Raw genomic sequence first — 14102 nt, 5'->3', positions numbered from 1 at the left:
TGAACTGCAAAGTGCTCTCTGTTATAGAAAATATCTAGAAGTGTTGGACCTGAACTGCAAAGTGCTCTCTGTTATAGAAAATATCTAGAAATGTTAATTGTGCCAAAGCAATACCCTGAAAAATGTACCATTTTTTTTTATTGAATTACTCCTAAAAACTAGAAGTGTACTTCATGGTTTTTGAGGGTGCCTATAGCCTCATAGCTGTGTCTGCAGTCTGAGAGGCGTCTTGCAAGATTTGCCAATATTATTACTTGCTGGAGAGGAATCTGTGCTGTATTCTTATCCCTGTTTCTGTTTCATCTGTTCTGTGGGTCTGTTTTTCCTTTAGGTGTCATACTAATTTATAAAGTGTATATTCACTATTACATTCAAATTTGGGAAAACCCCAACTCACAACTCAGCGTGATCTGTCCCAATAGCTGGGCTGGGGACTGGCTGATTCCAGTTCTCATTACCATACAATATAGAAGCCCAGCTTCTAAACCTTTAACACAGAATAGTGTTCAAATCTAGTACAAATGAAGAGATAATATCTGCCTGTACAGACAGGGTTATTTAGGCTGAATATAGCCTCTTGGCCACCTCATAACAAGGAAAATAAAGTAGCATTTTTCCTTGCTTGAAGTTCCAGAAAATAGCATTTCAAATTTTAAAGTAGGTATTATCCCAATTAGGTTGCAAAAGTGGAAATACCTTTTAAATATTACTCCACAAGTAGCCATTGGAGAAAATGCGAAATAAAGCCCTGCTTGCCCCTCTACCAAGATGGCTGTCTCCACACAGAGAAGGTGCAGAATAAGGCATAAGAAGTCAGTAATGGAGGAAAAAAAAAACACCTGAAAGGAGCCTGCAGTCAATACTGATGACAAGTCTTTCGCCCTCTGCTTGCCTAGTTTAGGTATAGTTTCCACAGCGTAGGTTTTTTTTAAGGATCACTTTTAAGAGTTAGGATACCTGTACCTTCAGTGGTTCGAGTCCCTGACCAAGAACTAACATGAAGCTAGTGAAATCAGAGTCAGAACCACTGTTCTGTATACTTGTTTTGGGTCAGTGACTCAGAACGTATTTGAAGCAGAGAGTCATGGTAATACAGTAATTTGCATTCTAAGGTGGTCAACAATGAGGAACACTGCCAACAGAAACCAGTGGGGTAAGGGTTGACTTTACCAGATCATTTACCTTTGTGTTTATTGTAACTATTCTTTCAGAACAATTTTATACCTTTTTATTGAGTTTTTTTAGCAGTTGTTATTACAGTTATATAGCTTGATGGGACTTGTTTTGCCTTTCTTGCAGCAAGGAGAAGTTCAAGGCTGGGGAGATGGAGGTTCTGGGGCATCTGACCAAACAAGCAGTAAGTATTTTCCTATACACTATTGAGAGGGATTGTGTACAAGCTGATTTCAGGTAATATAGTTACTTGTGGTGAAAATGAATCTGCATATTTCAATTTAAAATACAGACGTGCCTTAAGAAAAATGTATTTCTGGTTAGACAGTGTAATTGCATTTGAAATATCTACAGCACAGCTTTTTGAAGATTGCTTCTGTAGTAGTGTATTAAATGTAAAAGGTCTGACCTTTTTAAATCATTTCATTTCTCCGTGTTTTTATCCATTGAATACACTTTTGTGTAAATAGATTGTTTCTGGATGTAATGTGTAGGTACAGAATTGTGGGGCAAGTAACTAGAGTTCAACTACAAAAGTAATATTTATTGTTATCTCTATTTGTAGACGTAAAGAAGACTTCCAGACATGGTATATTCTTACATAGGTACCTTGGTCCAGCTTGGACCAGTGTAACTTTGTATATATCATACCTGGCCAATGCCCCTGAAAGCTGTAATTCACTGAAGTAGAAATCGCTACTCCTGTGATCTCCACTGGCTTGTGGGTCCCGTGTTGAGTGGCCGGCCTGAAACATTTGGGAGGTCAGCCACTCAGCATGGGCTACTTTTATCGAATACTTTGCATTTTTAGTAAATGGAAAGTGTTCTCTGATTGGATGAGGTGGAGAGGCGGGGCAGTGACATCACGCTCTCCACCACGTCTAATCAGGGAGCGCTTTGCATTTATTCAGAAAATGCAAAGGATTCTCTAAATGGTACCTGTTTTGAGTGGCCTCCTGTATTCACAATGCAGCAGGCCAGCTACTCACACGGGACCCAGGAGCAAGTAGAGATCACTGAAGCATTGGTGTCTACTTTAGTGATTTCCATCTTCCAGGGGCATCAGCCAACTTAAAGTGTTACTAAACCCAGGACACTGCATTCACTATATCTGGTCTCCCACAGTACACAGATCATGGAAATGCAATTATTTTAGTAAATATAAAAAGTACCTTTTCTCATCAGCAGTATATAGCAGTCTTGTGACTTCTATCAGTGTCCAGCTGAGCACTGGTTCAAGCTTGTAGGAAGAGTTTTCATTCTGCTCTGACTGTGTACTATAAAGCTGCATGACTCCTGACCCTCTGACTGGTCAGTGCTGATTGGCCCTGTGCTGATCACATGCACGCTCCCCCAACAAAAAAAACTTTCTAGCAATACACACCAAACTGAGCATGTGCAGAGTGCCCCTAAGGCTTTGTACCTTCAGGAGATGGATTGGGGACAATATTAGAAGGGGAGGATCAGAAAAGACAAGATCTAACAGCCCTTTTTACACAATGCGCAGGATTAACCCATTCCACAGTGAGTATAATAAGCATTTACTACATACACAGACTGATTTTACTGTTGAGGGTTTAGTAACACTTTAAGGTCTATACCAACATACAGTGCTGTGAAAAAGTTTTTGCCCCCTTCATGATTTTTTTTTGCATATTTCTCACACTTAAATGATTCAGATCATGAAACAAAGATAACCCAAGTAAATCAAAGATGCAGTTTTTAAATTATTATTTCTTATCGTACATCACGGGACACAGAGCCATAGTAATTACTATGTGGGTTATAGGCCACCTTCAGGTGATGGACACTGGCACACCCTAAGACAGGAAGTCCACTCCCTATATAACCCCTCCCACTACTGGGAGTACCTCAGTTTTTCTACAGTGTCTAGGGTGTTGGTCACGAGTGAAGATGTGCTGTGCTGAGCTCCACTGGAGCAATCCTTGCTGGGGCTAGCTATGCAGCCGGATCCATTCAAAGTGTCTTTTAGGCCAAATTGAATTGTACCTGGGCCTTGTGTCCGAAGAAACAAGGTTTTGCTTGTAATGCTTCTCTTTTTAGAGAGCTGGACCCCGGGATCCAGTACTTTGGTATTTTAAGCCATAAAGTTTTACTGGCAGGGTGCTATTACAGGTCCAGGATTGTGTGTTCCCTGAGGGTCCCCGGTCCCTAAAGGTTTGTTAACGGAACCCCCACCGTGAAGGGTGAAGATTGGGTCTGTTTTACCACAGAAAATCCTGCAGCGGGAAAGGTAAGTGGAGTTTTTCTAAAGAATTTTTTAATTTCCTTATGAAATGTCTCCTTTAAAAAAGTAAATGTTGTCATGCCTAAGTGTCACCACTGGGGGATGTATGGAGCACGTACCTTCTCATGCTTCCTCAGAGATCATGCTGTGTCACAGCAGCAGGCTTTTTTCCTCCGGCTAGCAGGCAGACCTCCGGTAAGTTTGGGGGGGGTTTTGCTTCCACCAGACACCCCCCACCTGGGCTGAGCTCTCCCCCTCTTCACGAGGCTGAGCATTAGGGGAGAGCTAAAAAACGATCAGCAATGCCGTTTCACCGCCCCTACACGGCGGCGGTGGCTTTCAGGTCTCCTCCATGCCATCCCTCTCTCACACACAAGCCGATTCCGTCGGATCAGAAGCCTGCGCTCGCGCGGGAAAACTTTTTTTTTTGAAAGAGAAAGGAGGGAGGGGTGATGCGACCGAGGGGGCGGGGCTTAGCGCGGCATTGGCCTCCACCAACGCTGGCGTGGGAGTGTTTTAAAAACTCCATTTGTGCTGGCTGCAAGTTGTCAAAGGGACACAAGAGCTAAGAGGGACATGAAAGAGGTTTGGTGACACAGGCATTTCCTATTTGACACATTTACTATTTGCATCAGGCTGAGCATTAATAGCAACGGCAGTGGTTGAACTATTGCTCAAGCAATGATTGCAATTTTCTTCTGATAGTACCTCTGCTTTTGTGCTAAGGTCAGAAGGGGGGTTGAAACACCCCCAAAAAAGGGCTAAAAGGGTCTACCTCAAGCTCTGGAAAGCCTACTCATCTCTACAATGGCATCCTCCCCTGAGAGGGGGTGGCTGGTCAGAGTGAGCATCGGGGCCATGAAATGTTTTCAACTCTGCAGTCCCTGTTTGTTACTAAAAAGGTCTTTTTTCCTCAGCCATGATAGGATTAAAAAAAAAAAGGTTAGTGGCTTTAATCGCATCCCAGTGTGGGACAAAATGGGACAGGTTCTCTTCCATTGCCCAGGACCCCCAAACTGAGGAACTAGGGGCAGGAGAAGATGAATTCCATCAGGGGACCGTGGTGAGGCTAATGACTCCTCTTCTGAGGTGTCAAGTGCGGGTGGATCAGCTTTCACAATCTGTAAGATTGATGATGCAATTTCTTGCTGAATGGTCCGCTCCACATTTATGTACCCTCAACTGAGTGTTTGGGTTCGCTAAAGCCTCCTTAAGCTCAAGAAGAGTGGATCACCCAGATAAGCATTTTTTTCCCTCCTAAAAAGTTTTTTCACACTTTATCCTATGGTGGAGAAAATTCACTAAAAGTGGTTTATACCAGCAGTTAACGCTAATATATCCTCTGGGAATAAGCGTTTGACTTGTCCGGCAGACAATGCTCAAATGCTTAGGGATCCAACAGATAAAAAGTTGGAATTCCAATTATTGTAAAAAAAAAAAAAAAAATTTTTTTCCTTTGGCAGATTGAGTGTCTCAGCCTGCACTGATAGTAATTGGTTAATCGTTGAGAGACCAGTTTAAACAGGTGTTCAAGGTTATCTTGCTCAGCAGGCTCAGGAGCTGGCAAGCTACTAGCCGCTTTATGTTTGCAATAGTTGCTTTGAAAGATTCTATCCTTCAGGCCTTGCGCCCTTCACTAAGCGCCATGCAAGAAGCTCCTGGCTAGTCTTCCTTTTGCGGTGAAACAGCTATTTGGGGATCATTTGGGTAATACATCCAAAGAAATTCTAGTAGAAAAAGTACCCCTTTGCCATTTAAGAAAAGGAGCAAATGTATTTTCGTTTTAACAAGCTCCTTCTCCTGTGCCAGGGGCATCAGCCTCCAGGCAGTCATGACAGCCTCCACCGTCAAGTTCAAAGGTAATCCTCAGGGTCAACCCCAGGGACAAAAGAGGTCTTGGGGGAGGAAACCTACAAAATACTGAAGCCTCCTTATGAGGAAGCACCCCCTGCTCACTCGAATAGGGGGAATTGTTCTGCAGTTCTCAGGGATCTGGCAGGAAGAGTGTCAAGACAGACGGGGGGGTTCCTCAATAGCTCCAAGGTACAAACTGGAGTTCCGAGAGTTCCCATCTCCTCGTTTTCTCAGATCAAATGTTCCTAAGGATCCAGAGAAAAAGAGGTTATTCTCTCAAGCATTGGACCATCTTTTGGCAAAAAATGATCCTGGTGTTCCCAATGTAAGAGCAGAGGTTGGGGTTTGGTTCAAACCTTTTTTTCCAAAATCGAATGGACATTCTTGATCTCAAAAATCTAAATTCAATTCCTGAATATAACCACTCTTTTTTCGCATGGAGTCAATCCAATCAGTTATCTCCATCCTACAAGGAGAAGAACTTCTGGCGTCAATCGACATCAAAGATGCATACCTCCATGTGCCTATTTCCTCGCTCACTAGTAAAATCTACTTTTCAAGGTGGAAAATCTTCATTTTCAGTGTGTAGCTCTGCTTTTCGGTCTAGCTACTGCACCTTGAATATTTACAAAGGTTCTAGCCCCTCTTCTAGCCAGATTAAGGGCCCAAGGTATAACGATTATGGTTTACCTGAATGATCTGTTCTTGATAGACCAGTCGGTAGCCTGCTTAGACCAAAGTATTATCACCACATTCAACTACCTGGAATATCTAGGTCGAATTCTCAACCTAAATGAAATCTTCTTTAAAACCCTGAAGAAAGCTAAAATACTTGGGTCTGATCATAGATACACCCAAAAAAGGGTATTCTTGCCCCAGGCAAAGATCAGCGCCATAAAGGAACTGATTCAGGTGGTCAAAACAGGATGAATTCTTCTATTCAGCTTTGCATGAGGTTGTTGGAAAAGATGGTGGCTTCAATCAAGGCTGTTCCTTATACTCAGTTTCATTCGAGACTGCTGCAAAACAGTATCCTATCGGCTTGGAACAACGGGTTCAAGCTCTAGATTCCCATTGTGTCTGACTCCAAAGCCTACGGCCACATCACCCTGAAAGTGCCCGATCTCGTCGGATCTTGGAGGCTAAGCAGGATCAGGCCTGGTTAGTGCCTGGATGGTTGACTGCCTGGAAATACCAGGTGCTGTAGGCTGGGTGCGCCGGAGCCTCAGTTTATGGTTAATAACCAAAAATCTGCAAAGGGGAAAATCCTTCCTTCAGTTACCTGGGAAGTGGTAACAACATATGCCAAACTTTTTGGGTTAGGGGAGCAGTCCTGCAAGAGGCAACTGTCCAAGAGAAGTGGCCCAGATCAGAAATGGCCTTGCCGATTAACATTCTAGAAATTCAGGCAGAGCACTTGGTCCTGAGGGCCTGAACGTTCAGTTTACGAAACTGTCCTGCCAGGATTCAATCCGACAATGCCACAGCAATGGCCTATTTTTATCACCAAGGGGGCACAAGAAGTTGTGTGGCCCAGAGAAAGGTGAATCAGATCCTATCTTGAGCCGAAAACAATGTACTTTGCCTATCAGCAGTCTTCATTCCAGGAACAGAAAATTGGCAGGCGGACTACTTGAGTCGCCAGCAGTTGTTCCCGGGAGAATGGTTCCTTCACCCCGATAATTTCATGTCAATATGTCAAAGATGGGGGATCTCAGACGTAGATCTGTTTGCGTCCAGGTTTAACAAAGGAATCGACAACTTTGTGTCAATAACAAAGGATCCGCTAGCATGCGGAACAGATGCCTTGCTATTCCTGTGGAATCGGTTTGCACCGATTTATGCATTCCCTCCTATTCTGCCTGCGTCCACGACTTCTTCGCAGGATCAAGCAGGATGGGGAAGTCGTGATTCTTGTGGCCCAGGAAATCTTGGTATGCAGAGAGCATAAAGATGGCAGTAGGGGACCCATGGACCCTACTGCCATGGCCAGGCCTTCTCTGGCAAGGTCCGGTATGCCATCTACTTTACAAACGCTAAATTTAACATTCTGGAGGAGCATGGGCTGTCAGGTTCAGTGGAGTCTACTCTGGTTAATGCAAGGAACCCGGCCTCCAGAGTCACATATTATAGAGTCTGGAAGGCATATGTCTCCTGGTGTGAATCCAGGGGTTGGCACCCCAGGAAGTATATCATAGGTAGAATCCTTGACTTTCTACAGATGGGGTTAGATATAAAGCCGGTCTTGAGTTCTATCAAGGACCAGGTTTTGGCCTTATTGGTATTTTTTCAGCGACCACTTGCTTCACACTCTTTGGTTTGTAGCTTTATTCAGGGGGTAACGCGGCTTAAATCCTTCAGTTAAGTCACCCCTGAAACCTTGGGACTTGAATTTAGTCCTGTCGGCATTACAGAAACAACCTTTTGAGCCGATACAACATATTCCCTTGATCCTTTTGACAAGGGAACTAGTTTTGCATCCTAATTTTATACCTAGGGTAGTCTCAGGTTTTCATTTAAACCAGGATATTGTTCTACCTTCATTTTTTCCCAGAACCCCGTTCTGGGGAGGAAAAGTCACTACATTCTCTTGATGTGCTGAGAGCAGTCAAAATCTATTTAAGAACGACTGTTCAGATTCGAAAAACGGATGTTTTGTTTGTGTTGCCTTAAGTTCCTAAAAGAGTACAGGCAGCATCGAAATCTACTTATTATAAATGGATTCGACAAGTGATTGTTCAAACTTATGGTGTAAGGAGGAAAGTCTGCCCTAATTCTGTTGTCTCCCTCCCCTCAGTTGGCATTGCTATGAGACATCCCACATAGTAACTACTATGGCTCTGTGTCCTGTGATGTACGATAAGAAAATAGGAGGTCCCGCCCCTCTTTCTAGTATACATGTGTATTGCTTTGCTACAAAAACTGAGGCACTCCCAGTAGTGGGAGGGGTTTTATAGGGAGTGGACTTCCTGTCTTGGGGTGTGCCAGTGTCCATCACTTGAATGTGGCCTATAACCCACATAGTAATTCCTATGGCTCTGTGTCTCGTGATGTACTTAAAAGAAAAGGATTTTACGGGTAAGCTGTTATAAAAATCATATTTTCATATATTAAGCCTGGACCTATGTGAAAAAAGTAATTGCCCCCTTCCATGCTGAATCATGAATGAACTGTGATTAACCATGATTTTTTTGGAAAGTTGACTTTAATTTCACTTGCCACACCCAGGCCTGATTACTGCCAGACCTGTTGAATCAAGAAATCACATAAATAGAAGCTGTCTGACAAAATGAAAGACGCTAACAGATCACATCATGCCACAATCTAAAAAAATTCAAGAACAGATTAGAAACAAAACAAAGAACATGTATTGGTCTAGGAAGGGGTTCAAAGCCATTTCTAGGGCTTTGGAACCACTGGGAGAGCCATTATCCTCAAATGGAGATAACGTGCAACAGTGGTGAACCTTCCCAGGAGTGGCCGGCCTACAAAAATGTTTCCAAGAGCATGACGATGACTCATCCAGGAGGTCATAAAAGAACCCAGAACAACATCTAAAGAACTGCAGGCCTAGCTTGCCTCAGGTAAGATCAGTGTTTATGATTCAACAATAAGAAAGAGACTGGGCAAAAATGTCATCTATGGGAGAGTTACAAGGCCAAAGCCATTGCTGACCAAAAAGAACACAAAGGCTCATCTTATATTTACCAAAAAACATCTTGATTACCCCCAAGATTTTTAGGCAAATATTCTGTGGACCGATGAGGCAAAAATTTAAGTTTTTGGAAGTTGTGCCTCCCGTTACATCTGGCATAAAACTAATACAGCATTTCATAACAAGAACGTCATACCAACAGTCAGATATGGTGGTGGTAGCGTGATGGTCTGGGGCTGCTTTGCAGCTTCAGGACCTGGACGACTTACCATAATTGATGGAACCATGAGTTCTGAACTCTACCAGAAAATCCTAAAGGAGAATGTCCGGCCATCAGTTCGTGACCTCAAGCTCAAGTGCACTTGGGTTATGCAGCAGGACAATGATCCGAAACACAACAGCAAGTCCACCTACAAATGGTTCAAACAAAGCAAAATTTAGGTTTTGGAGTGGCCTAGTCATAGCCCGGACTTAAATCCAATTGAGATGCTGTATCGTGACCTTATGACCTTAAACAGGCCGTTCATGCTGGAAAACCCTCCAATGTGGTTGACTTAAAACAATTCTGCAAAGAAGAGTGGGCCAAAATTGCTCCACATCAATGTGAAAGACTCATTGGCAGTTATCGCAAATGCGGGTGGCACAACCAGTTATTAGGTTTAGAGGGCAATCACTTTTTCACATAAAGCCAGGCAGGTTTGGACAGCTTTTTTGCCGTAATAAATGAAACCATCTTTTAAAAACTGCATTTTGTATTTACTCGGGTTATCTTTGTGTAATAATAAAATTTGTTTGATGATCTGAGTCATTTAAGTGTGACAAATATGCAAAAAAAATAAAAATTTAGAAGGGGGCAAATGCTTTTTCACAGCATTGTATACCATGCCTGAAATGTATCTTTAAGTTGTGTGCTAATCTTTGGGTCATGTTACATTAAGATTTTTTTGAACATGCCTTCTTCTTTCCTTAAATATATTATGGACATAATGAAATGAAAATTACTGTATTTATCGGTGTATACGCATAGGCGTATAACATGCACCTTAACTTTAAGAAAAAACGTAAGTTTCAGGAAAAAAACTTTACACAGTCCCCGGGCATAATACACGGACCCCCTGCACAACACACAGCCCCCTTTCATTATAAAGACCCCCCCCCCCCTGCACTCCCAGCACTGGGACACAGGGACAGCGCTGCAAGCATACTCTAAGGTTAAGAAAACACTGTCAGCCTGTCAGCCCCTTCTCATACACCGCTCCTCCTGTGTCACTCATTGTAAATCAAACCTTCTAAATACCTCCATTAATGCCGCTCTCTGTCGTGGACCCGGTCATGTGACTGCTCTCCTCTCTTTCATTGACGGTCACGTGACCGCTCTCCTCCTTAAATCAAAAGCTACACATGTGGCGGAGCGGGAGGAGGAGAGCAGCCACAACGAGCGGCATTAAGGAATTCAGAGGCTTAGATTTACATTGAGTTACACAGGAGGAGCGGTATATCACAAAGGGCTGGCACTGCAGTAATGTTTTCTGAACTTTAGCGTTTACTGGCAGCGCTGTTCCATGGCCAGGAGAGGCGGGGCGGCCGGCCTGACACCCTCCCAGTAGGTGGCACCCAGGGCGGGCCGCCTGATCCCCGCCCCTGTTGGTTAAAAAAAAAACCAGATATCGACGTATAACACGCAGGCACATTTTATTATTTTCAGTGTAAAAAAGTGCGTCTTATATGCCCATAAATATGGTAGTTGTCAGGTATTGGTGTAATTACTTATTTATGAGTTTCTGTAACCCATGTAGCGGTTTTCAAATTCATTTTAATAAGTTGCAAAGCCCACAGTTACTGATAGGGAAGGTTTAAAGGGGTTGTAAACCCTCATGGTTTTTCACCTTAATGCATTCTATGCATTAAGGTGAAAAACCTGTGGTGCTGCAGCCCCCCCCTCCCCCTGAGCCCCTGTTTTCCTTACCTGACCCTGATCTCTCAGCGGCCAGGAACAAGCACACCAGCTCTAGCTGGTGTCTCGTGTCCTGATTGGATAGATTGATAGCAGCACAGCCATTGGCTCCCGCTGCTTTCAATCAAATCCAATGACGCAGTGCGGGAGGGCGGGACCGAGTCCTTCATTCTGTGAATGGGCACAGATGCAGGACTCAGGAGCGCGCCCGCACCGGGTGTCCACCGTAGGAGAGAGCTTCTCCAATGTGGACACTCGATGCTGGGAGGAGCCAGGAGCGCCGCTGAGAGACACCAGAAGAGGATGTTTGGGGCCACTCTGTGCAAAACGAACTGCACAGTGGAGGTAAGTATGACATGTTTGTTATTTAAAAAAAAAACAAAGCTTTACAATCCCTTTAAGCTGCAGAGTGGTGTGATTGTGACTAGCCATTATAGCTTAATCATTTCTGATTGTGTTTAGGTTTCTTACTTTATCTTAGAGCACAGCTAAATTCGTCTAGACCTGATTTAGAAATGTGAACTAGGGCCCTGTGACGTTTTTTGTTGGGGATGTCTACTACTCAAATGCTACACAGTATAACAAACTTCTAGGTATGAAAACATCTTCTAGCTAACAAACACCCCATGATGATGCTTCCATTGATCCAGTGAGAGGCAAGCTATATTAAATTAGGATCAGAACTTGGCCTCCATACTTTCTCTTCTACTGCAGTTACTACACCACTGCTTTTGCTGCTAAATCGAACATTTAAATTTGTTCAGATTTTGTACATGCCTCCAGTGTCTGGACATGGTGATGTTTAATGTCTGTTTAAGAAGGTTGTCTTTGAGAGCAGGTGAAAGTAATTTCTTGAGATCGGTCTCATCTTGATAGAAAATTGTTCAGTCCTAAAGTTGGCCATAAACATATTGCGTTTCCAGATTTCACTGAACAATACATAGAGGTGCCTAGTAACCATGTACACAATGACACATAGTCATGATGCAACCAGATTTTTAATTTCCCAATATTTCATATTTTAGTAAGTGCCAGTTGGGTGAGGATGGCCATAAAGAATCATTTGCAAAAAATGTTTCCAATTCAAACCATTTTCCCTTCGTGACTAAAGACACTTAACAGGAAACTTAACTTTTGTGAAAAAAATATAGCAAATAAATAATGTAGCTTATACACTTTCTACACAAGCCACATTATAATTCAATAATGTAAAAATTACTTTTCCTTTTCAGTCTGCAGCTGTTGTAAGTTGGAAAATGACATGAAAAGCTGTAAAATTGAATGAAAAAATGCAAACTGGAAGCCTTCTCTTCTGTTGGCATTTCCTATTTGTGTGATTGGCTCACTGATTTTTTTCCCAGAAGTCTGCACTAAAAATTTTAGGCATCCTCTGTAAAAGGAATTATATTTTTAGTGAGATACTCCCTTGGGCCTCATTCACACAGACATACTTGAAGGGTAACTCCACTTTTGTGGGAAAATAAATTAGCAAATAAAAACAAAATATATAGCATATACAATTGCGACACAAGTCAAATTGTAATCGAACGTTATGAAAAATGACCTTTCGTTTTCAATCTGCAGCTCTGTGATTTTCTGTAAAATGCAATGCAATATGGGTACCTGGAGGCGTTCTGTACAAAGAATGGTGTACAGATCTTCTCCCTAAAAATGTCATTTCCTGCTTGTGTGATTGGCGTACTGATTTCCCCAGAAGTCTGTACTAAGATAAAAATTAGATTTTGAGCATCCCCTGCAACAAAAATTGCATTTTTGGTGAGATACTTCCAAAGGGAAATTGCGTCCACAGGGATGCAGACCCTGCCTCAGAGCCCTGCATGTACAGCAGCTGATTGATAAATATGGAACCATTCCCATACAAATTCACTCTGAACATGGAGACAGACAAACGGCTATTTCTCCAGAAAAACAAAAGGTAGGAATCTGCAACAAAGTTTGTTAAAATCCTTGCAATGTACATAGAGCACACACATGGGAATATTTTTTCTCAGCAAAAGTGGAGGTACTCTTTAAGCGTATGCCCATGCGAGGGCCGCGTTTGCCCCCACTGGGACACACAGGTGTTCTATTCATCCCCGTGCAGGCAGACCCATTTGTATCAATTTGGATGCAGCAGATGCACGGACACAGCCGCTGGTCCCAAACTGACAGCCGCGTGGGTGTGCCCCCCCCCCTAAAAAAACAGATCATGCTTTGTCTGTGCAGCTGCTGCATTCCAGTTGGCATTAATTGGATCGCCTGCATAGGGATGCATGGAGCACCTGTGCAAACACAGCCCTCGCACGGGGGTATGATTACGTACACATGTCTAAATGAGGCCTGTGGGTTAATTACTTCTAAAGAGATGTAGACACTGCGATTCAGGGCTCAATCTTCCTATGACATAGTTGAACATGCAGCTTTTTTTTAAGAATAGAAAGAGTAGGACTCCGCTAAAAAAAAGTATATTGTCAGAATCCACCTGATTGCCCGATTGACAGGTGGGCCCAGACTTTCAGAGCGTAGCTGAGACTCTGAAGCCAGCTGTGCCTGCCCTTTTCCCAGCCTGGTCACTGTTTTGTGCTCAAAGCAGACTAAGAGCTGAATGATCAGCGGTCATGTAATTGCTCAGTTCTCTTTCTTGGAACCAGGGTGGTACAGATGCCGCAACATAGAGGTGAGTATGTATGTTTAATTGTAATGGTGTGTAATAGGGGGCGCTAGAGACCTAACAAACATATGCTTCTGCCATTAAGTGCACTCACTATTGGGATTGGGACTATTAGACATCACGATTTATTCATTTCACTTGCACTAATTTTATTCAAAAAATGTTTAATTGTAAGCCTGTACTTCTTTCTTGATGTAAGACCAGCAGATCACTGCCTGACTTTCTCAGGGTGATACATGATTCTCTATAGTTCCCACAAGTCACCCGCACCCCTTAATTCCTTGTTGTCAAGCAAAGAAAATTTAAAGCAGTATTAAAACAAAAACAAAAATGTTATATATTGCTGCTTACCATTTCTTAGTTGTGGTGGTGGCATTACATTTTTCTTTTTTAGGCTTTTTTTCCCCCCTTTATTTTTAACTGTTTACATGAACAGTAATGTGTTATTTTTCAACAGCCTTTTAGGCCTGGATCACATCTAGTGATTTGGGATTGCGGGTGGAATTGCTGCTATTCTACCCATGATTCTACCCCTGCAATTCTGGCA

General features: G+C 42.9%; 1 protein-coding gene and 1 pseudogene across 6 annotated transcripts in view; both read left to right on the top strand.

Annotated features, from left to right (window-relative positions):
• STAU2 (staufen double-stranded RNA binding protein 2) overlaps nt 1-14102 on the top strand; it is a 491304-nt gene that overhangs the window by 294068 nt on the left and 183134 nt on the right. For all 6 annotated transcript variants that reach the window (XM_073631810.1, XM_073631809.1, XM_073631807.1 and 3 more), the window contains one exon: nt 1300-1357. In XM_073631810.1, the coding sequence (XP_073487911.1) occupies nt 1300-1357 (58 nt within the window). The remainder of the gene's footprint in view (nt 1-1299; nt 1358-14102) is intronic.
• Nucleotides 6367-6485, top strand: LOC141146366 (5S ribosomal RNA; annotated as a pseudogene).

The sequence above is a fragment of the Aquarana catesbeiana genome, linkage group LG05 (genome assembly GCF_042186555.1).
Source record: "Aquarana catesbeiana isolate 2022-GZ linkage group LG05, ASM4218655v1, whole genome shotgun sequence".
NCBI classification, from domain to species: domain Eukaryota; kingdom Metazoa; phylum Chordata; class Amphibia; order Anura; family Ranidae; genus Aquarana; species Aquarana catesbeiana.
The sequence above is the reverse complement of the archived record's forward strand: the minus strand, read 5'-3'. Positions and strand labels throughout refer to the sequence as shown.